Genomic DNA, 23,308 nt, shown 5'->3' with positions numbered 1-23,308 from the left:
CATTTTAATTAATTTTCTACAAATTTCTAGAATATGTTTTTGTTGTGGGGTAGGATGTGTAGATAATGAAAAAAAAAAATGTAATGCATTTTAATTCAGGCTATAAGGCAACAAAAGGTAAAAATTTTGAAAGAGGGTGTAGACTTTCTACAGGCACTGTATATTAATATATATATTAATATATATATCTCTATATCTATGAAACAAAAACACATTTGTTAGTAGAAAATTAGCCAAGTTAATAGAAACAATGGCAGCAACCTTGACCCCCCATCACTTTCACACAGTTGTGTGTTTGCTTGGGGCTGGACAAGTTTGCCCCAGTGGTTTCTTGAAACTTGACTTGTGTTTTTGATATCTCCACTTTAAATGTCTGGGCGCTTTTGATAACTTGGTTTATGCTTGCAGGAAAATGTTCCATTTTAAAACAAAAATAAATAATTTAATATAAATGATACAGACGTCAAAACACATTAATTGTCATTAAACTCGGATGCCCTGTAATATACATATGCACGGATAAATGTGCCTGGGGTCTGCAAAACTACAAAAAAAACAAAAAAAAAGGAGAAAAAGGAGGAAATTTTTACCTTACTTTGATGATTTATTTCTCTTACTGTATGGCAGGTATTTACTTTTTTTTCTATATTTCACCTAAGAGTGTTGGTGCTTTTGGCTGATTTACTTTGATTTACCCTGAAAACACGTAAACTATCCTTGATGTATATTTAATCATTGGTAAAAAACGTATCTAATGAATTTCGATATACTATATCCCAAAGTGGGCGCATCCGGTAAAGGGCGCGGTCACGTGGCGGCAGGATGAGGCACTCACCTGACGTCACGTTTCGGGTCCACGGCTAGTCCATGCTGGACCGGTAAGATGCCAGAGCTGCACTGTGGGCTGCAATGTGTAAAGAAGCAGTCGGCTGACGGCACATGCCTCGGAGGAGAGCATGTGTTCGTTTTCACCGCTCCTGAGTCAGCGCAGGGGTGTTAGCGGTGAGCTGAGCCTAAAACTGTTTATTCCAAATTGGGGAATAAAAATTGGTTATTCCAAATTGGGGAGATAATGATAAAAACAACTGGCCACTACTAAATTTAAAAGGGAAAAAAGATATTTAGTTAATTACATGGGAGACAAGAGCACGCAGGGGCTGTCAGTGTGTCACTAAGGCAGACAGGCTGTGTTGTTGTTTTAATCATTTTCATTTATTCAGTAGTATCCCTTTATTATAATTTTTCAAATGTAAACATTTTGTTTCACAGAACCTCAAATAGCACTAATCTTACTTTACCTAAGGTAACATTAGGTAACCCAAGATTAGTGCTTATCAGGGTCTGTGAAATCTCAATCACCACTCAGAAAAGAATCACCAATAAAACTATTTAAAAATATAAAACTATTTAAGAAATATAACACATTATTTTGAATGAAACCTGCTGAATAATGTTACGTTAACATATTGAATTACATACCGCTTTGTAGTTTTCCATATACTGTACTTAACAAAAAACTAACAAAAATGTGTGCGGGTGGAATGAGCATAGCCATGTACATTTGAACACTTTCTATAGCATTGTTCCTCAATTCTTCTAAGAGCCGTTGGTTTACACTGGCCATCCGGTGCTACTTATAGTAATGGACTCAGAATCCCCTTTATGACAGTCTCACCTGCATCTTGAAGCATTCTATGTGTGCCCATGTACTGTATTTGGCATAGTGGTGCTTTTGGTTTCCAGCACCATTGCACTCAATAAAGTCATACAAGGAAACAGGCCAGGTGCTCCATGGACACAGAGCTATCTCATGACTGTTTCTATGACTGTTTGTACTGTGTGTCATGACACAGTTTATGCTCAGGAAAGGATTCAGTCAAACGGACTATGATTTATGTTTTCTTTCCTGTTTTTTTTTTTTTTTTTTTTTTTTTTGGTCCTGAATGGAGTTGAATGATTACTTAATTGAAATAATAATAGTAGTAAACAAATACCACAGATAACATCTTGAAATGTATTAATTTATTTGTTTTTATATTTTACTTTTTGCACTGTATTCCTTTGAATTTAAGGCACACTTTTTAAACCATTTTTTTCTTCTCAAAAATATCCTGCATCTTAAATTTGAGTACAGTGATGTGTGTATTGAAATCGGCAACAAGAGTCTGAGAAAAGATGTTGATAATACTTATATATCCACCTGCTGTGTATCAGTTGCTAATAGATTTCAAATATATTAACAAAAAACAAAACAATTGTTATTAAGATTATCTGCCTATATTAAAAAATATATATTATAATATTACAAATTAAACACATATCATTTCCATTTTACATATGGATTATTTATGCATTTTACATACACCAAAATTATCAAGACTATATAAATATACAAACTGTTGCCTTCTGTATCAGTACTACCTCTTGCCTTTTAGCTGCAGTAACCCAGTCCATTTTTTATTACTAGCATCTTCACAGATTATTCAATTGACAGGTTGCTATTTTAAAATCATTTCTATTTGCCAAGTGTAAATGAATGACTCATTCATCTGTGATACTAGCAAACAAGACAAAAACCAACAGCCTGTATATTTAAAGCAATTTAAAAAATCATTTATCATTTAGGTTAATCTTTTTCCTTAAAAAATGCTTTTGAAATCCTTGACGAATTTCCTTTGTCTTCACTCCATAAACTATAGGATTCAACATCGGTGGGACAAGAAGATATAAGACAGCAAACATAACATGAATTCGGGGTGGTATATTTTTACCAAACCTATAAGTTACAAAAGTAAACAATGTGGTTGTATAAAAATACATTATAACAAACAAATGGGAGCCACAGGTGTTAAATGCCTTGACCCGGGCTGCCTTTGATCCAAGCTTTGAGACAGCTCGAAGAATCACTGCATAAGTAAATATGATAAATGTGATATCCGTGCCTGCTATCACAAAGGCTACAGCTAGACTATAATAACTATTCATTGTAATATCCTTACAGGCCAACTTTGCAACAGCCATATGCTCACAAAAGCAATGCTGGATAGTGTTTGCTGAACAGTAAGGCAACATTGATGCTAAAACAGGTACAAGTCCAGCTAAAATAAAACATCTTGCAAAAAGTACCCCCATAATTTTAGCCATTTTACCTTTGGTCAATATAGTTGTGTAAAGCAAGGGATTGTATATTGCAACATACCTGTCATAAGCCATTGCTGCCAGTGTTGAAGACTCCAGTGAAGACAGGACATGAATGAAGAACATTTGAATAAAGCATCCTTCAAAAGAAATAGTGCTGTCTTTTTGCCAGAACATCTGTAGCATTTTAGGGATTGTAGAAGTGCATAAACCAATATCTACCATTGCCAACACACAAAGGAAAGTATACATAGGTGTATGTAGATTAGGTTCAAGTTTAACAATGCAAATTAGCAAAATATTCCCAATAATGGCTAGAATATACATAACAGAGAAAGGAATAGTGAGCCAGTGCTGGTAGCTTTCTAGTCCAGGAAATCCAATCAGAATAAACTCTGTGTTTACAGTTGAGATGTTTCCTGTTGACATTTCTGGTTTCTGTAAAAATTATATAATTAGATTACATTCAAATCTAATCATATCCACATACTGTTATCATATTAGTAGTACAGCTGCATAATGTAAATGCATTACAGTAAAAATACTGTTGAAGTACTGTAGATTTGTTTATGTTGTGTTAATTATAAGATCAAATGTTATAAATATATCATAGTTAATCTAACAAACAGTAATATATCTTCACATCTATTAATAATGCATGTTTTATAAATATTTGTATTATAAATGATGTTTCAAAGAGTGAAAAGAATGAAGTAGCAAAACATTGTTTTATTATTCTTATTTTTTTTATTTAAAAACAAGACCCTCATTATTTAAATAAAACACATTATACAATAAAGCCTTATTATACAGTTTCAAATGAAAAGACTCACCAACATGGAAGGATTTGAGAGCTAGAGTTTAAACGGCATACTGAAGTAAGGTCAGGTGCAACAGGGTATGATTTAAAGGGTATTTATGACACAGCGGGATATACTCAGTGGGACTAATTTATCCTTTGTGGTCGTTTCTAATAAGGTTTTTTTTTTTTTTTTTTTTTTTTTTTTTCAGAATATCGAGTGGGGGTGTTATCTCAACCCCCAGAGAATGCGTTTCTTACCTCTTCCGTAACCGGTTCACAGTTGGTAAAGGTCACCTACGTTATGGACCTCCGGACACGATCCGCGCGACTATGCCAAACGGTTGCAATGTCGTAGGACAACGATGTAATGTCTTATAACTCTCTGTGCGTGCGGATGCACCAATTGTTTGACAGGGTTTTATAACTAACGTACCGAGAAGGTCTGTCCTTAACGTAGAGGGAGAGAGAATTGTAACCTTGGCTCATGACTTTGGTTCCCATTCGGACATGACATAGTCTTGGTTCGACATGACACATTTCCTAGTAGAAACAAGGCCTTCGAATTTACCCTCACGGATCTATGACAGTACGCTAGTGCCGAATGTGGTCAGTAATGTATTGTCCTCGTCTACTAATAAATTGAATTAATTCTTAACCTATTTGAATATATATTATCATAAACAATGTTCCTTATATTAAAAAGAGGTCAAAGAGATCCGTATTTAATGCTCCTGGCTCCAGCTCGACGAGCATAAACTGTCACAGAAAATAGAGATGGGATTGTTTTCCTGTACCTCACTGAAGAGGCCCATCTATTATTTTTTCTAATACATGGATACCCTTACCTAGGGAATTATAGTGTGTTCTAACACAATTTCCAGTTCTGTTTTGTTTTTTGTTTTTGTTTTTTTGTAATAGTGTTTTCAGTTCTAACACAGATGTAAAGACATGTTCTAAGTTTCTCTGAGATACGAATGTACCAGCTTTACATTTTTTTTTAACGTATTCTCATTTTGTTGATCATTAATGAACATTTCTGTACTGTGGGTGTTGTCGAGTGATTGAAAACAAGACATTTTGCGTTTGAATTGAAAGTCATGGTCTCATTCTAATCCTCATAATCTTCCAACTCATTCTGGACTTTTTCACCGCTTCACAGATAGGCACTATCTTTCAGCCTTCAGCTCTGTCCCTAACAGCCTGACTCCAGTCGAGCCATTCGGTACAAAAAGGCATAATAGCACAGTAGTGACGTCAAAATGTGATAATTCCTAGACTAGAGGAAAATATACTTGAACTTTGAACCATTCGACTCCTCAAGACCACTTTCAATTCAAACACAAAATATCTCATTTTCAATCACTCGACAACACTCACAGTACAGAAATGTTCATTAATGAGCAACAAAATGATCTTATGCAAAAAAAAAAAAAAAAAATAATAAAATGTAATTGGCCAAAACGCGTAACCGGTTTGTACGTTGGCAAGCATCCAGTTGTCAGGTAAAAGTGTGCCAATGTTGTAGTGTTGTTGTGAAGGGTTAGGTCTTGGGTGTCTAAGCACTGAGGCACGGAGTGTCTAAGCACTGAGGCTCCAAGGCTCTAAGGCACTGAAGGCAGCGAGCACCTAGGGTGCATGCACTAAGGACACCAGGGCCGTACTGGGGTGCCGAAGCACTGAGGCATGGAGGTTCTGAGGAACTGAGCACCAAAGACATTAGCACCAAGGTCCTGGACAGGCGATTAGTCATCACACAATCTGGGGTAGCATGTAGCATATGCCAGTGTGGATATACAAGCTCTTGGTTGCAGTTAGGTGCAGGGAAGCAGTACAGAAAAAAAAGGTGCAGGGCGGGCAATGATCTGAACCGCGTGCAGTCAGTCACACACAGACGGCCCTGAGCCTGACTGAGAAGGTCCGTGCGTAGCGGGATCCGTCACGGCTGTCCCTGAATGAGCTGGCTCAGAGTGTCAAACCATATCCTCCTGGGCCAGTACGGCGCAACCAGCCTCTCTGAATCCAGAACCACACTGGGCAATTTGTGGACTCCTCTGAGGCAAACATGTCGGCTGTCGCACTGCCGAACCTGTGCCAAATCATGGCTAACCACCTGGGGATGCAGGTGCCACTCATCGTGCCTAGGAGCCCCCCTCGACAGCAGGTCTGCTGCCTGGTTCAAAACCCACAACAGGTGGACTGCCCTGAGGGACAGAAAAATCAGTTGTGCCCAGGTGAGCAACTGGAACACCGCTTTATGCAACCCCAGGGACTGTAGTCCCCTCTGGTGACGCCAAGCAGTGGATGTCCACGGTGGGGGGGGGGGGGGGGGTGGGGGGGGGGGAACAGTGGTGCATTGTCAGGTCCAATGCACACTTTCAGACTGTCTGAGATGAAAAAGGGACAGACAGGCTTGCAATGCGCTTACCCTGTTGGCCGACAGGGAAGCGAGCATGGAGCGGGAATCCAGCCAGATCCTCAGGAAAACAGTCACTTTCTCCGGCTGCAGGGAGCTCTTTAACAGATTGAATGTGTGCCCAAGCTGGTAAGATGCTCCGTCACTAGAGCCGTGTGAGACATGGCTTGCTCCCGCGACTGGCCACAGATGAACCTTTCATCCAAGTAACTGAGGACACTGACCCGCTGCAGCCGCAGGGGTGCCAGAACTGTGTCCATGCACTTGTAGAAAGTCCTGGAAGAAAGAGACAGACCAAATGGTAGAACACAGAACTCATACAAGCTTCCCCGAAAGGCAAAGCGGAGGTACTTTATGTGGCCAGGACGTATTGGGACATGAAAGTACCCGTCCTGGAGGTTCACAGTTGCAAACCAGTCGCCCGACCAGACAGACTGAAGAATGTGATGGGTATTGCAGTTAGCATCTTGAACTTCCTCTCCTTCAGGAATAAATGTAGGCCTCCGAGATCCAAAATGGAATGGAGCCCGTCGTCCCGCTTTGGTACCAGAAAATACCTTGAGTAAAAACCCTCCTGCTGACATGAGGGTTCTACAAGGTGAATTGCACGTTTTGTGAGTAAAGCGTTCAATTCTTGCGTGAGGACAGAAGCCTGTGCGGAATCGGACACCAAAGTGTTCACAAGCCCCTGGAAGGGAAGAGGTCCGGCTCGAAACTGGAGTGAGCAGCCGGAGTGGACGGTTGCAAGCACCCACGTGTCGGTGGTGCATTGCCTCCATGCCAGAAGGTGGTTCTGGCTGAATGGGGTGCAGGGTCCATCAGGGTTGCTGTTGCTTTTGCTGAGCCTGCTGGACTGTGTTCGGATGGTACTGTCTCTGTTGAATGTGCTGCTGGGGTCTCTGCCGAGCACTACCTGCCGCTGCTGAGGGTCGGTTGTGGGTATCCTGCCTGCTTGGCCAAGGTGGAGCAGCCACCAGGACAGTGCGTACAATGGTCTGTGGAGCAGCAGCTCTAGGTCTCCATCCCTTTTGCCCCTGGTGCTGGATATGAGCGGGTCACGGAAGCGGCTCTGCGAGCTGCTTTGATGACTCCCCACGGCTGGCCCAAGGTGTAGCCGGGGGTGATGGGCACGTTGAGCAGGGATGCTTTGTCCCTGTCCAGGACCCTGGCCTGGGAGAACCAAAGCTGGTGTTGCGCAACCACAAGGGCTCCCAGGTTACGTCCAATAGCTTGGCCACTCTGCCGAGCTATGTAGATCAGCTGGACATTCATCAGCTTCAACTCATTAATAATATGAGGAGAAGGATGGGCAGGCAGGTCCAGCAGCAGCTTCAATTGGTACACAGTTAACAGACCAGCAGTATTTGCTAGTCTTGCTGCCAGTGCTCCCGTGCCGTATACCCTTTTAAGTGCGTCTCCATGACCCTGCACTGTTTATTTGGGCAGGAAAAGTCACGGGACAGCATTGTAACCCAAAAGCTGGAGTGGGTGCAGTGGGAACTGTCAAATTGACAAGACGCTATGACAGTGACTGCAACCGTGCTTGCTAGCTGCATCATTTGTGGACATAAGACTAACACATCTCCACTGGGCAACTGCCTGCGCTTCTTCGCTTTCTTGGTCTTGTGCTCTGGAGTGCGAGACACAGACCAACCACTGCGGCTCGCAGACAGCTCATGTGAGGGGCTCCTGTGAGTGTCAGCAAAGGCCACGGAGAGCCAGAGGAGGTGGAACAACCCTCAGCATGGTCTGCCCTCTTAGCCCTGGACCTCTTTTGAAAACTGGCGCACACAGCACAAAAGGTGAGATCTGCGGCCAGAGCATTCCACCTTTTGTGCATTTAGTATCTTCGACTTTATTATCTCTAACTCTACCTGGTGTAGAATGCTCTTTGGCTCTTTATGGCTTTCCTTTCAGGAGGTTCACAGCCTGTAACCATGCACCCTAAACTGGAGCAGGGGGAAGCACAGACAAAAATCAGTTTATCGTCCGTTCGTGATGCTATTCATATCACAGACATTTTAAAACTTATTTTGTAAACAGATTGTTGTAGCGGTTAACTGCCGTAAAAAGTAAACCAGGGGACCCCCTAAAATGCCACGACATACAACCTTCACTCGCACACATGCAACTAAGTGCACGATGTATTTATGTACATAATGGTTGATGGTTCCGACTTTTCCTGCCCAAATTGTGAACATATGCAGGGTCATGGAGACGCACTTATAAAGGGTATACATCATATGAGCACTGGCAGCAAGACTAGCAAATACTGCTGGTCTGTTAAAACTGTGTACCAATTGCAGCAAATTGCTGCAGGACCTGTCTGCCCAGCCTTCTCATATTATTAATGAGCTGAGGCTGGTGAATGACCAGCTGCTCCGCATAGCTCAGTACAGTGGCTAAGCTATTGGACGTAACCTGGGAGCCCTTGTGGTTGCGCAACACCAGCTTTGGTTCTCCCAGGCCAGGGTCCTGGACAGGGACAAAGCATCCCTGCTCAACGTGCCCATCACCCCCGGCTACACCTTGGGCCAGCCGTGGGGAGTCATCAAAGCAGCTCGCAGAGCCGCTTCCGTGACCCGCTCATATCCAGCACCAGGGGCAAAAGGGATGGAGACCTAGAGCTGCTGCTCCACAGACCATTGTACGCACTGTCCTGGTGGCTGCTCCACCTTGGCCAAGCAGGCAGGATACCCAGGTGCGTAAGGGTAGACTAGTTGTCCGCTATAAGTGCCAACAGCTCTTAGGGTCTGCTGGGCCGCCAGTCTCCTCTTTCATCCTCTCGGTCTTCACCATATGGCGCCCCTTGCAGGATGGCTCGAACTGTACTTCAGTTATAGACATTGACAGCAACCCTGATGGACCCTGCACCCCATTCAGCCAGAACCACCTTCTGGCATGGAGGAAATGCACCACCAACACTGGGGTGCTTGCAACCATCCACTCCGGCTACTCACTCCAGTTTCGAGCCGGACCACCTCCCTTCCAGGGGCTCGTGAACACTTTGGTGTCCGACTCCGCACAGGCTTCTGTCCTCACGCAAGAATTGAATGCTTTACTTACAAAACAGTTCAATTCACCTTGTAGAATCCGTCATGTCAACAGGAGTATTTTTACACAAGGTATTTTCTGGTACCAAAGTTGGACGGTGGGCTCTGTTCCATTTTGGATCTCAGAGGCCTGAACATATTCCTGAAGGAGAGGAAGTTCAAGATGCTAACTGCAATACCCATCACATTCTTCAGTCTGTCTGGTCGGAATTAGGTGGTTCCGGTGGAGTATGTCTAGCGACTGGTTTGCAACTGTGAACCTCCAGGACGGGTACTTTCATGTCCCAATACGTCCTGGCCACATAAAGTACCTCCGCTTTGCCTTTCGGGGAAGCTTGTATGAGTTCTGTGTTCTACCATTTGGTCTGTCTCTTTCTTCCAGGACTTTCTACAAGTGCATGGACACAGTTCTGGCACCCCTGCAGCTGCAAGGGGTCAGGGTCCACAATTACTTGGACGACTGGCTCATCTGTGGCCAGAATGCGGGAGCAAGCCGTAATCTCACACGGCTCTAGTGATGGCAGCCATCTTACCCAGCAGGGGCTCACACTCAACCTGGAGACTTTTTTCTGGAGCGCAGCCGGCGCAAGTGACGGTCTGGACTGGGGATCTGGCTGGATTCCCGCTCCATGCTCGCTTCCCTGTCGGCCGACAGGGTAAGTGCATTGCAAGCCTGTCTGTCCCTTTTTCATCTCAAACAGTCAGTGAAAGTGTGCATGGACAATACCACTGTCGTGGCATATGTCAATCACCAGAGGGGACTACAGTCCCTGGGGTTGCATAAAGCGGTGTTCCAGTTGCTCACCTGGGCACAACTGATTTTTCTGTCCCTCAGGGCAGTCCACCTGCCGTGGGTTTCGAACCAGGCAGCAGACCTGCTGTCGAGGGGGGCTCCTAGGCACACTGAGTGGCGCCTGCATCCCCAAGTGATTAGGCATGATTTGGCACAGGTTCGGCAGTGCGACAGCCGACATGTTTGCCTCAGAGGAGTCCACAAATTGCCCAGTGTGGTTCTGGATTCAGAGAGGCTGGTTGCGCCGTACTGGCCCAGGAGGGTATGGTTTTCTGGTCTGAACCAGATCATTCCGGGACAGCTGTGGCGGATCCCGCTACGCAGGGACCTTCTCATTCAGGCACAGGGCCATCTGTGTCAACTGACTGACCGTGCGCCAAGTCTAGTAACGGGACGTTGGACCTGTGGAAAAAAAAGACATGACGAAGGGCAGGGACGTGGTTGACGTTGGTTCTCGAACAATAAGGTGTGACCGTATACCGATATGCTACATGCTACCCCAGATTGTGTGATGACTAATCGCCTGTCCAGGACCTTGGTGCTAATGTCTTTGGTGCTCAGTTCCTCAGAACCTCCATGCCTCAGTGCTTCGGCACCCCAGTACGGCCCTGGTGTCCTTAGTGCATGCACCCTAGGTGCTCGCTGCCTTCAGTGCCTTAGAGCCTTGGAGCCTCAGTGCTTAGACACTCCGTGCCTCAGTGCTTAGACACCCAAGACCTAACCCTTCACAACAACACTACAACATTGGCACACTTTTACCTGACAACTGGATGCTTGCCAACGTACAAACCGGACAATCGGCGCATTCAATATATTATTATTTTTTTTTTTTTTTTATGTATTCTAATTTTGTTGATCATTAATGAATATTTCTGTCCTGTGGATGTTGTCAAGTGATTGAAAATGAGACATTTTGTGTTTTGAATTGAAAGCGATGGTCTTGAGGAGTTGAATGTGTCAAAGTTCAAGTATATTTTCCTATAGAAGGAATTATGACAATTTTTATGTCACTACTGTGCTATTATGCCTTTTTGTACCGAATGGCTCGACTGGAGTCAGGCTGTTAGGGACAGAGCTGAAGGCTGAAAGATAGTGCCTATCTGTGAAGCGGTGAAAAAGTCCAGAATGAGTTGGAAGATTATGAGGATTAGAATGAGACCATGACTTTCAATTCAAACGCAAAATGTCTCCTTTTCAATCTCTCAACAACACCCACAGTACAGAAATGATCATCAATGATTAACAAAATGAGAATACATAAAAAAAGAGGTAAAAGCGGGTACATTCGTAGCTAGAGGAAACTATCTGACAGTGTGTAGCTTTTTGACTATTAAAAAAAACAAAAACAAAAACAAAACAGAACTGAAGTGCTTAAGCACATCTTTTTGATATTAAGGGTATCCATGTATTAGAAAAAATAACAGATGGGCCTCTTCAGAGCGTTACACAAAAACAACCCCATCTCGGGTTTCTGTAACAGTTTATAAATTACTCGACCTTCGGTCTCGTAATTTATGACGCTAGAGAAACCCTGGATAAAATTATATTCCTGTAACACATCTATTATATATAAGTTTATCCAATTCTTAATTAAGTAAAAATCCTCTGCTTCCTGTTATGTAATGACTTGTGTAAGCCAGTGATGCATTGACAGTATGCTAGAACTCCATTTAAGCTTCAGGAACAAAAATGATCCTTTACACAGTACAGCTTGGTCTGTACAGTACAGGCTTACACCTTGGTTTCAGTACTCTGTCACTGTTCAGATAAGGGATATGCAATTCCTGTCCTGGATAGCCATTCAATCAATATTTGGACAGTTTGTTAACCAAGTAGGTGTGCTCCTTCAATATCTGTAATGTAGCACAGGATGCTATTTTTTTTTTCTTAGTTTGTGAAGAAACGTTGGCAAAACGTATTTTCAGCATAGGCTCACAGGTATTGCTCCACTGAAATGAAATTGGCCAATTGCCTTCTCATTCTCTTGTGGGGTTGAGATGATTCTGTAAAAAAAAAAAAAAAAAAAAACCTGATATTAGAAACGACCACAAAGGATAAATTAGTCCCACTGAGTATATCCCGCTGTGTCATAAATACCCTTTAAATCATACCCTGTTGCACCTGACCTTACTTCAGTATGCCGTTTAAACTCTAGCTCTCAAATCCTTCCATGTTGGTGAGTCTTTTCATTTGAAACTGTATAATTAGGCTTTATTGTATAATGTGTTTTATTTAAATAATGAGGGTCTTGTTTTTAAATAAAAAAAATATAAGAATAATAAAACAATGTTTTGCTACTTCATTCTTTTCACTCTTTGAAACATCATTTATAATACAAATATTTATAAAACATGCATTATTAATAGATGTGAAGATATATTACTGTTTGTTAGATTAACTATGATATATTTATAACATTTGATCTTATAATTAACACAACATAAACAAATCTACAGTACTTCAACAGTATTTTTACTGTAATGCATTTACATTATGCAGCTGTACTACTAATATGATAACAGTATGTGGATATGATTAGATTTGAATGTAATCTAATTATATAATTTTTACAGAAACCAGAAATGTCAACAGGAAACATCTCAACTGTAAACACAGAGTTTATTCTGATTGGATTTCCTGGACTAGAAAGCTACCAGCACTGGCTCACTATTCCTTTCTCTGTTATGTATATTCTAGCCATTGTTGGGAATATTTTGCTAATTTGCATTGTTAAACTTGAACCTAATCTACATACACCTATGTATACTTTCCTTTGTGTGTTGGCAATGGTAGATATTGGTTTATGCACTTCTACAATCCCTAAAATGCTACAGATGTTCTGGCAAAAAGACAGCACTATTTCTTTTGAAGGATGCTTTATTCAAATGTTCTTCATTCATGTCCTGTCTTCACTGGAGTCTTCAACACTGGCAGCAATGGCTTATGACAGGTATGTTGCAATATGCAACCCCTTGCTTTACACAACTATATTGACCAAAGGTAAAATGGCTAAAATTATAGGGGTACTTTTTGCAAGAAGTTTTATTTTAACTGGACTCATACCTACATTAGCATCAATGTTGCCTTACTGTTCAGCAAACACTATCCAGCATTGCTTTTGTGAGCATATGGCTGTTGCAAAGTTGGCCTGTAAGGATATTACAATGAATAGTTATTATAGTCTAGCTGTAGCCTTTGTGATAGCAGGCACGGATATCACATTTATCATATTTACTTATGCAGTGATTCTTCGAGCTGTCTCAAAGCTTGGATCAAAGGCAGCCCGGGTCAAGGCATTTAACACCTGTGGCTCCCATTTGTTTGTTATAATGTATTTTTATACAACCACATTGTTTACTTTTGTAACTTATAGGTTTGGTAATAATGTCCCACCCGGAATTCATGTTATGTTTTCTGTCTTATATCTTCTTGTGCCACCGATGTTGAATCCTATAGTTTATGGAGTGAAGACAAAGGAAATTCGTCAAGGATTTCAAAAGCATTTTTTAAGGAAAAAGATTAACCTAAATGATAAATGATTTTTTAAATTGCTTTAAATATACAGGCTGTTGGTTTTTGTTTTGTTTGCTAGTATCACAAATAAATGAGTCATTCATTTACACTTGGCAAATAGAAATGATTTTAAAATAGCAACCTGTCAATTGAATAATCTGTGAAGATGCTAGTAATAAAAAATGGACTGGGTTACTGCAGCTAAAAGGCAAGAGGTAGTACTGATACAGAAGGCAACAGTTTGTATATTTATATAGTCTTGATAATTTTGGTGTATGTAAAATGCATAAATAATCCATATGTAAAATGGAAATGATATGTGTTTAATTTGTAATATTATAATATATATTTTTTAATATAGGCAGATAATCTTAATAACAATTGTTTTGTTTTTTGTTAATATATTTGAAATCTATTAGCAACTGATACACAGCAGGTGGATATATAAGTATTATCAACATCTTTTCTCAGACTCTTGTTGCCGATTTCAATACACACATCACTGTACTCAAATTTAAGATGCAGGCCATTTCTGAGAAGAAAAAAACATTCTTAAAAAGTGTGCCTTAAATTCAAAGGAATACAGTGCAAAAAGTAAAATATAAAAACAAATAAATTAATACATTTCAAGATGTTATCTGTGGTATTTGTTTACTACTATTATTAATTTCAATTAATATCAGCCAATTCAGACAAACCAAAAAAAAAAAAAAAAAAAAAAAAAAAAAAAAACAGGAAAGAAATCAGAAACCATTATGAATGGATCTATTTGAGCAGCTTCTGTGCACAGGACACAGTACAAACAGTCATGAGATAGCTCTGTGTCCATGGAGCACCTGGCCTGTTTCCTTGTATGACTTTATTGAGTGCAATGGTGCTGGAAACCAAAAGCACCACTATGCCAAATACAGTACATGGGCACACAAAGAATGCTTCAAGATGCAGGTGAGACTGTCATAAAGGGGATTCTGAGTCCATTACTATAAGTAGCACCGGATGGCCAGTGTAAACCAACGGCTCTTAGAAGAATTGAGGAACAATGCTATAGAAAGTGTTCAAATGTACATGGCTATGCTCATTCCACCCTCACACATTTTTGTCAGTTTTTTGTTAAGTACAGTATATGGAAAACTACAAAGCTGTTTGTAATTCAATATGTTAGTGTAACATTATTCAGCAGTGCTATTTCAGAATCAATGTTATATATTTTTAAATAGTTTTATTGGTGATTCTTTTCTGAGTGGTGATTGAGATTTCACAGACCCTGATAAGCACTAATCTTGGGTTACCTAATGTTACCTTAGGTAAAGTAAGATTAGTGCTATTTGAGGTTCTGTGAAACAAAATGTTTACATTTGAAAAATTATAATAAAGGGATACTACTGAATAAATGAAAATGATTAAAACAACAACACAGCCTGTCTGCCTTAGTGACACACTGACAGCCCCTGCGTGCTCTTGTCTCCCATGTAATTAACTAAATATCTTTTTTCCCTTTTAAATTTAGTAGTGGCCAGTTGTTTTTATCATTATCTCCCCAATTTGGAATAACCAATTTTTATTCCCCAATTTGGAATAAACAGTTTTAGGCTCAGCTCACCGCTAACACCCCTGCGCTGACTCACTCGAGTACCCTGACAAACACTGTTTCGTGCTAGGCGACAGCATGCCGCCGTCAGCGACCGCTTCTTACGGGCGGCAGTCGGCTGGCGCAAGAAATGTAACGTCTGGGTGTCACACGTCGAGACCCGGGAATGGCCTGGGGTCAGCAGTGGAATAGCCTGGACCCGAAACGATGACGTCAAGGCTGTAGGGCGCATCCTGCACTCCACGTGACGCGCCTTTACCGGATGCGCCACTTGGGATATATTAAATATCGAAAATTATTAGATACGTTTTTTACAATGATTAAAAATATATAGCAAGGATAGTTTACGTGTTTTCAGGGTAAATCAAAGTAAATCAGCCAAAAGCACCAACACTCTTAGGTGAAATATAGAAAAAAGTCAATACCTATCATATAGTAAGAGAAATAAGTCTCTAAAGTAAAGTAAAAATGTTCTTCTTTTTCTCCTGTTTTTTTTGTTTTTTTTGCAGATTTTTGCAGACTCCAGGCACTTTTATTCATGGATATGTATATTACAGGACACCCGAGTTAAATGACAATTAACTTGTTATTGTGACGTTTATATCATTTATATTAAATTATTTATTTCTGTTTTAAAATGGAACATTTTCCTGCAAGCATAAACCAAGTTATCAAAAGCGCCCAGACATTTAAAGTGGAGATATCAAAAACACAAGCCAAGTTTCAAGAAACCACTGGGGCAACCTTGCCCAGCACAAAGCAAATAGGCACAACTGTGAAAGTGATGGGGGGTCAAGGTTGCTGCCATTGTTTCTATTAACTTGGCTAATTTTCTACTAACAAATGTGTTTTTGTTCATTGTGTATATATATATATATATATATATATATATATATATATATATACAGTGTCTATAGAAAGTCGACACCCTCTCTCAAAATGTTCACCTTTTGTTGCCTTATAGCCTGGAAATAAAATGCATTAAAATAGTTTTTTTTTCATTTATCTACACATCCTACCCCACAATTTCCAAGTGAAAAAAAAATATTCTAGAAATTTGTAGAAAATTAATTAAAAATAAAAACTGAAATAGCTTGGCTGGATAAGTGTCCACCCACAATGTAATAGCAATCCTAAATGAGCTCAAGTGTAACCAATCGCTTTCAAAAGAACTCCAGGACAAAGTTGTTGAAAGGCACAGATCAGGGGATGGGTATAAAAAAAATATCAAAGGCCTTGATATCCCTTGGAGCACGGTCAAGACGATTATTAAGAGGTGCAAGGTGTATGGCACCTCCAAGACCCTGCCTAGATCAGGCTGTCCATCCAAACTGGATGACCAAACAAGAAGGAGACTGATCAGAGAGGTTACCGAGAGGCCAATGGCAACTTTACAAGAACTACAGGCTTTTATGGCCAAGACTGGCCAAAGTGTGCATGTGACAACAATATCCCAAGCACTCCACAAATCTGGCCTGTATGGTAGGGTACAAGAAGGAAGCCATTACTCAAGAACCAACCTTGAATCCCATTTGAAGTATGCAAAAAAACACAGATTATGTAGCCATGTTGCAAAAAGTTTTGTGGTCTGATGAAACTAAAATGGAAATTTATGACCTTTGCATCCTGAGCCATTCGAAAAAAAAGTGATAATACTATGGTAGTGACATCAAAAAGTGATAATTCCTCTAGAGGAAAATATACTTGAACTTGACCCATTTGACTCCTCGAGGCCATCACTTTCAATTCAAACACAAAATGTCTCTTTTCCAATCACTCAACAACACCCACAGTACAGAAATGTTCACAATGATCAACAAAATGAGACTACATTAAAAAAAGATGTAAAGCTGGTACATTCGTATCTCAGAGAAACGAAACAGATAACGACATAGAACATCTGTACAGCACTGAAAAACACTATTAAAAAAAAAAAAAAAAAAAGAACTGTATTGCTGAACCTCATCTTCTTTAATATTATGATCACAAGGGTATCCATGTATTATAAAAAAAAAATAATAGATGGGCCTCTTCAATGAGTTACAGGAAAACAATTCCATCTCCAGTCTCGAATTGATGACGCACAGAAACCTACTGGATGAAAATTTCCTATTTCGCGAATTTTGGGTATATATATATATATAGATATATCTATATATATCTATATATATATATATATATATATATATATATATCTCTATATCTATATATATATATATATATATATAATATATTATATATATATAAATGTGAAAAGGGAGGGCGGCAAAATTTCTTTTGGCTAGGGCAGTAAAAACCCTTAGGCCGGCCCTGGAATTAATATATTTTAAGTTATGTTTGCAATCACATTTCTGGGTTTTGATCACTTTTACTTTTTGCTTTCTTATTCTTATTTATTTATTATGCAGACATGTTTATCTAATTCTTAATTAAGTACAAATTCCTATCTAGTTTAAAATAACTTTAGCACAACAGAGGCAGAAGTGTTAAAGGGACTAGGAGGTGATAAAATAAATTAATCTCCTGGGCCAGATGAGATCCTCTCAATAGTACTCAAAGAAATGAAAGAAGTTATTTACAAACCACTAACCAAGATCATGCAACAGTCTCTTGACACAGGGGTTGTACCGACAGACTGGAGAATTGCAAACGTAATACCGAACCACAAATAGGGAAACAAAACCGAACCAGGTAACTACAGACCAATACGCCTGACTTCTACTATAGGTAGTCCTCGCACTTACGACACAATTGGTTCCTGAAAGTCGCATTGTAAGTCGAAGCGTCGTAAGTCGAAGCACATTTTCCCATAGGAACAATGTTATAAATTGGGGTTACGTTCCTGACTCTTCAGGAATATAGTTTTACAAAAATGACCCGTTATATTGTACTCATGCAAATATTTATTTAACTTTTTACACTCAGCCCGGTGATTTCGCACATATTACTTAGACACCTACCTGGCTTGTACAGATGACGTATTCAGTGTGTATGTGGTACTCATAGCAGGAAATACAATCACCTGAAGTTAAGCCCTCATCATGTGATAGAGCTCACAGCTTAGGTTTTGTTTTGAGTCAATTGCTCTTATCAGACATTGTTAACGGCAAATACATTAAAAAAAAAAATAAACAAAAAAAAACTGTTATGTGCATAAAAAAAAAAAAAAAAAAAAAAACCGCTAGACTAAGTCAGGGCGACCACGGCAGGTACTGCGGTTCAGACACAGAGCTGAGCACATGACGCAATGACATATCAAAGTCGTAAAGTCGAAGCAGGGTAATAATGCAAAAGAGTCGTACGTGCCGTGCGTCGTAAGTCAAGGATCGCCTGTATATGTAAACTTATGGAAACTATAATAAGACCTAAAATGGAAAATTACCTATATGGTAACACTATCCTGGGAAACAGTCAGCATGGTTTTAGGAAAGGGAGATTGTGTCTAACTAACCTGCTTGATTTTTTTGAGGATGCAACATCGATAATGGATAGTTGCAAAGCATATGATATGGTTTATTTTAATTTCCAGAAAGCTTTTGACAAAGTTCCGCATAAAAGATTAATTCTCAAACTGAATGCAGTAGGGATTCAAGGAAACGCATGTGCATGGATTAGGGAGTGGTTAACATGTAGAAATCAGAAAGTACTGATTAGAGGAGAAACCTCAAAATGGAGCGAGGTAACCAGTGGAGTACCAAAGGGATCAGTATTTGGTCCTCTGCTCTTCCTAATCTACATTAATGACTTAGATTCTAGTAGAGTAAGCAAACTTAAATTTGCAAATGACTCAAAAATAGGAGTGGCAAACATTGTTGCAGCAGCAAAGGTCATTAAGAATGACCTAGACAAGATTCACAACTGGTCAGACACATGGCAAATGACATTTAATAGAGACAAATGTAAGGTACTGCACGCAGGCAATAAAAATGTGAATCATAAATATCATATGGGAGAAATTGAAGAAGGAATCTATGAAAAAGACCTTGGAGTTTATGTTGACTCAGAAATGTGTTCATCTAGACAATGTGGGGAAGCTATTAAAAAAAGGCCAACAAGATAGTAAGACCTCATCTAGAATATTGTGTTCAGTCCTGGTCACCTCGTTACAAAAAGGATACTGCTTCTCTAGAAAGAGTGCAAAGAAGAGCGACCAGAATTATTCCGGGTTTAAAAGGCATGTCATATGCAGACAGGCTAAAATAATTGAAGCTATTCAGTCTTGAACAAAGAAGACTATGTGGCGACCTGATTCAAGCATTCAGAATTCTAAAAGGTATTGAAAATGTCGACCCAAGGGACTTTTTTGACCTGAAAAAAGAAACAAGGACCAGGGGTCACAAATGGAGATTAGATAAAGGGGCATTCAGAACAGAAAATCGGAGGCACTTTTTTACACAGAGAATTGTGAGGGTCTGGAATCAACTCCCCAGTAATGTTGTTGAAGCTGACACCCTGGGATCCTTCAAGAAGCTGCTTGATGAGATTCTGGGATCAATAAGCTACTAACAACCAAACAAGCAAGATGGGCCGAATGGCCAGCTTTTGTTTGTAAACTTTCTTATGTTCTTATTTTCTTAATGACTTGCGTAAACCAATGATGCATTGACAGTCTGCTAGAACTCCATTTAAGCTTCAGGAACAAAGATTATCCTTTACACAGTACAACTTTGTCTGTGCAGTAAAGCCATACACCTTTGTTTCAGTACTCTGCCACGGTATAGATAAGGGATGTGCAATTCATGTCCTGGAGAGCCATTTCAATCAATATTTGGACAGTTTGTTAACCAAGTCGGCATGCTCCTGGTACTACTTGCATCATGCAATTATATCTTCAATATCTGTACTGTAGCACAGGAAGCTTTTTTTCTTATAGTTTGTGAAGAAACGCTGGCAAATGGTATTTTCAGCATGGGCTTTCAAGGTACAGCAACACCTGCTTAGTGGTAGTTTTGAGATTGCATAAGCGTATCACAGGTATTGCTCCACTGAAACAAAATTGGCCAATTACCTTCTCATTCTCTTGTGGGGTTGAGAAGATTCTGTAAAAAAAATGCTTATTAGAAATGACCACAAAGGATAAATTAATCCCACTGAGTATATCCTGCTATGTCATAAATACCCTTTAAATTATATCCTGTTGTAGCTGACCTTACTTCAGTATGCCGTTTAAACTTTAGCACTCAAATCCTTCCATGTTGGTGAGTCTTTTCATCTGAAAACGTATTATAAGGCTTTATTGTATAATGATAATGTGTTTTATTTAAATAATGATGGTCTTGTTTTTAAATAAAAAAAATATATAAGCATAATAAAACAATGTTTTGCAACTTCATTCTTTTCACTCTTTGAAACATAATTTATAATTCAAATGTTTATAAAACATGTATTGTTAATAGACGTTAAGATGTATTACTGTTTATTAGATTAACTGTGATATACTCATAATATTTGATCTAGTAATTAACACAGCATAAACAAATCTACTTCAACAGTTTTTCTAAAATGCATTTACATTATGCAGCTGTACTACTAATATGATAACAGTATTTGGATATGATTAGATTTGAATGTAAACTAATTATATAATTTTTACAGAAACCAGAAATGTCAACAGGAAACATCTCAACTGTAAACACAGAGTTTATTCTAATTGGATTTCCTGGATTAGAAAGCTACCAGCACTGGCTCACTCTTCCTTTCTCTGTGATGTATATTCTAGCCATTGTTGGGAATATTTTGCTAATTTGCATTGTTAAACTTGAACCTAATCTACATACACCTATGTATACTTTCCTTTGTGTGTTGGCAATGGTAGATATTGGTTTATGCACTTCTACAATCCCTAAAATGCTACAGATGTTCTGGCAAAAAGACAGCACTATTTCTTTTGAAGGATGCTTTATTCAAATGTTCTCCATTCATTTCCTGTCTTCACTGGAGTCTTCAACTCTGGCAGTAATGGCTTATGACAGGTATGTTGCAATATGCAACCCCTTGCTTTACACAACTATATTGACCAATGCTAAAATGGTTAAAATTATAGGGGTACTTTTTGCAAGAGGTTTTATTTTAACTGGACTCATACCTACATTAGCATCAATGTTGCCTTACTGTTCAGCCAACACTATCCAACATTGCTTTTGTGATCATATGGCTGTTGCAAAGTTGGCCTGTAAAGATATCACAATGAATAGTTATTATGGTCTATCTGTAGCCTTTGTGATAGCAGGCATGGATGTCTTGTTTATCCTATTTACTTATGCAGTGATTCTTCGAGCTGTCTCAAAGCTTGGATCAAAGGCAGCTCGGCTCAAGGCATTTAACACCTGTGGCTCCCATTTGTTTGTTATAATGTATTTTTATACAACCATGTTGTTTACTTTTGTAACTTATAGGATTGGTAAAAATGTCCCACCCGGAATTCATGTTATGTTTTCTGTCTTATATCTTCTTGTGCCACCGATGTTGAATCCTATAGTTTATGGAGTGAAGACAAAGGAAATTCGTCAAGGATTTCAAAAGCATTTTTTAAGGAAAAAGATTAACCCAAATGATAAATGATTTTTTTTTTTTTTTTTTTTAAATAACTTTAAATATACAGGTTGTTGTTTTTTGTTTTGTTTGCTAGTATCACAAATAAATGGGTCACATTTACACTTGGCAAATAAAAATTATTTTAAAATAGCAACCTGTCAATTGAATAATCTGTGAATATGCTAGTAATAAAAAAAAACTGACTGGTTTACTGCAGCTAGAAGGCAAGAGGTAGTACTGATAGAGTATTTAATACAGAAGTCAACAGCTTGTATATTTATATAGTCTTGATATTTGTGGTGTATATAAAACTTATAAATAATCCATATGTGAAATGGAAATTATATGTGTTTAATATTTTTTTGTATTATAATTTTTTTTTTAATTTATTTATTTATTTATATATATATATATAATTTTTATATATATATTATATATATATATATATATATATATATATATATATAATTTATATATATATATATATTTATATATTAATTTAGGCAGATAATCTTAATAAAAATTGATTTGTGAACACTTTTTTCTTGTTATTTGTTAATATATTTGAAATCTATTAGCAGCTAATACATAGCAGGTGGATGTATAAATATTATCAACATCTTTTCTCAGGCTTTTGCTGCTGATTTTAATACACACATCACTGTACTCAAATTTAAAATGCAGGCTATTTTTGAGAAGAAAAAACATTCTTAAAAAGTGTGCCTTAAATTCAAAGGAATACAGTGCAAAAAGTAAAATATAAAAACAAATGAATAAATACATTAATACATTTTAAGATGTTATCTGTGGTATTTATTTACTGCTGTTATTCACTTCTGTTAGTATTGGCTAATTCAGGACCAACAAATAAATAAAAACATGGATCTGAATGAATTAATCTATTTGAGCAGCTTCTGTGCACAGGACACAGGACAAACAGTCATGACATAGCTCTGTGTCCATGGAGCACCTGGCCTGTTTCCAAAAGCACCACTATGCCAAATACAGTACATGGGCACACATAGAATGCTTCAAGATGCAGGTGAGACTGTCATAAAGGGGATTCTGAGCCTGTACTATAAGTAGCACCAGATGGTCAGTGTAAACCAGCGGCTCTTAGAAGAACTGAGGAACAGTGCTTAAAAAAGTGTTCAAATGTACATGGCTATGCTCATTCCACCCTCACACATTTTTGTCAGTTTTTTGTTAAGTACAGTATATGGAAAACTACAAAGCGGTTTGTATATGAACATAGTTTAGATGTTTTATTTAACATCATGTAATCGAAGAAACTACAAAATGCTATTGCAAAAGTCTACCGGAAGGCATAATAATTAAAAACGTGTGTCAGTTTTTTGTTAATTTTATGGAAAACTATGAAGAGGTTTGTAACTTATATTAATATAACATTATTCAGCAGTGCTATTTCAGAATCAGTTCTAAATGTTATATTTTTTTTTAATAGTTTTGTTGG

At 38.8% G+C, this 23,308-nt stretch overlaps 3 protein-coding genes across 3 annotated transcripts; 2 read left to right on the top strand and 1 right to left on the bottom strand.

The window, feature by feature from the left end:
* Positions 1-2,610: 2,610 nt before the first annotated feature.
* LOC121321250 (olfactory receptor 52E4-like) lies at positions 2,611-7,625 on the bottom strand. The gene is made up of 3 exons (XM_041260151.1): positions 7,450-7,625; positions 7,208-7,301; positions 2,611-3,531 (listed from the first exon to the last, which is right to left on the bottom strand). Exons 1-3 carry the CDS (start codon positions 7,623-7,625, stop codon positions 2,611-2,613), a joined length of 1,191 nt encoding a protein of 396 aa, XP_041116085.1.
* Positions 7,626-12,781: 5,156 nt separating this feature from the next.
* Positions 12,782-13,738, top strand: LOC121321249 (olfactory receptor 52E4-like). The gene has a single exon (XM_041260150.1). It carries the CDS (start codon positions 12,782-12,784, stop codon positions 13,736-13,738), a length of 957 nt encoding a protein of 318 aa, XP_041116084.1.
* A 7,166-nt stretch (positions 13,739-20,904) lies between these two features.
* On the top strand, positions 20,905-22,920 carry LOC121321248 (olfactory receptor 52E4-like). The gene is made up of 2 exons (XM_041260149.1): positions 20,905-21,800; positions 22,791-22,920. Exons 1-2 carry the CDS (start codon positions 20,905-20,907, stop codon positions 22,918-22,920), a joined length of 1,026 nt encoding a protein of 341 aa, XP_041116083.1.
* The last annotated feature ends 388 nt before the right edge of the window (positions 22,921-23,308 follow it).

The sequence above is a fragment of the Polyodon spathula genome, chromosome 9, assembly GCF_017654505.1.
Source record: "Polyodon spathula isolate WHYD16114869_AA chromosome 9, ASM1765450v1, whole genome shotgun sequence".
NCBI classification, from domain to species: domain Eukaryota; kingdom Metazoa; phylum Chordata; class Actinopteri; order Acipenseriformes; family Polyodontidae; genus Polyodon; species Polyodon spathula.
The sequence above is the reverse complement of the archived record's forward strand: the minus strand, read 5'-3'. Positions and strand labels throughout refer to the sequence as shown.

Bases quoted from the DNA above. Each gene is read 5' to 3' on its own strand.
- LOC121321250 (XM_041260151.1), bottom strand. From the start codon at position 7,625: ATGAATGTCCAGCTGATCTACATAGCTCGGCAGAGTGGCCAAGCTATT. The intron at 7,302-7,449 runs GTGGGGAGTCAT...TTGGCCAAGCAG, and splicing joins GGCTACACCTTGGGCCAGCC to GCAGGATACCCACAACCGAC. The intron at 3,532-7,207 runs GTCCAGCAGGCT...GTAAACACAGAG, and splicing joins GACAGTACCATCCGAACACA to TTTATTCTGATTGGATTTCC.
- LOC121321248 (XM_041260149.1), top strand. From the start codon at position 20,905: ATGTCAACAGGAAACATCTCAACTGTAAACACAGAGTTTATTCTAATT. The intron at 21,801-22,790 runs AATTCGTCAAGG...GACATAGCTCTG, and splicing joins TATGGAGTGAAGACAAAGGA to TGTCCATGGAGCACCTGGCC.
- LOC121321249 (XM_041260150.1), top strand. From the start codon at position 12,782: ATGTCAACAGGAAACATCTCAACTGTAAACACAGAGTTTATTCTGATT.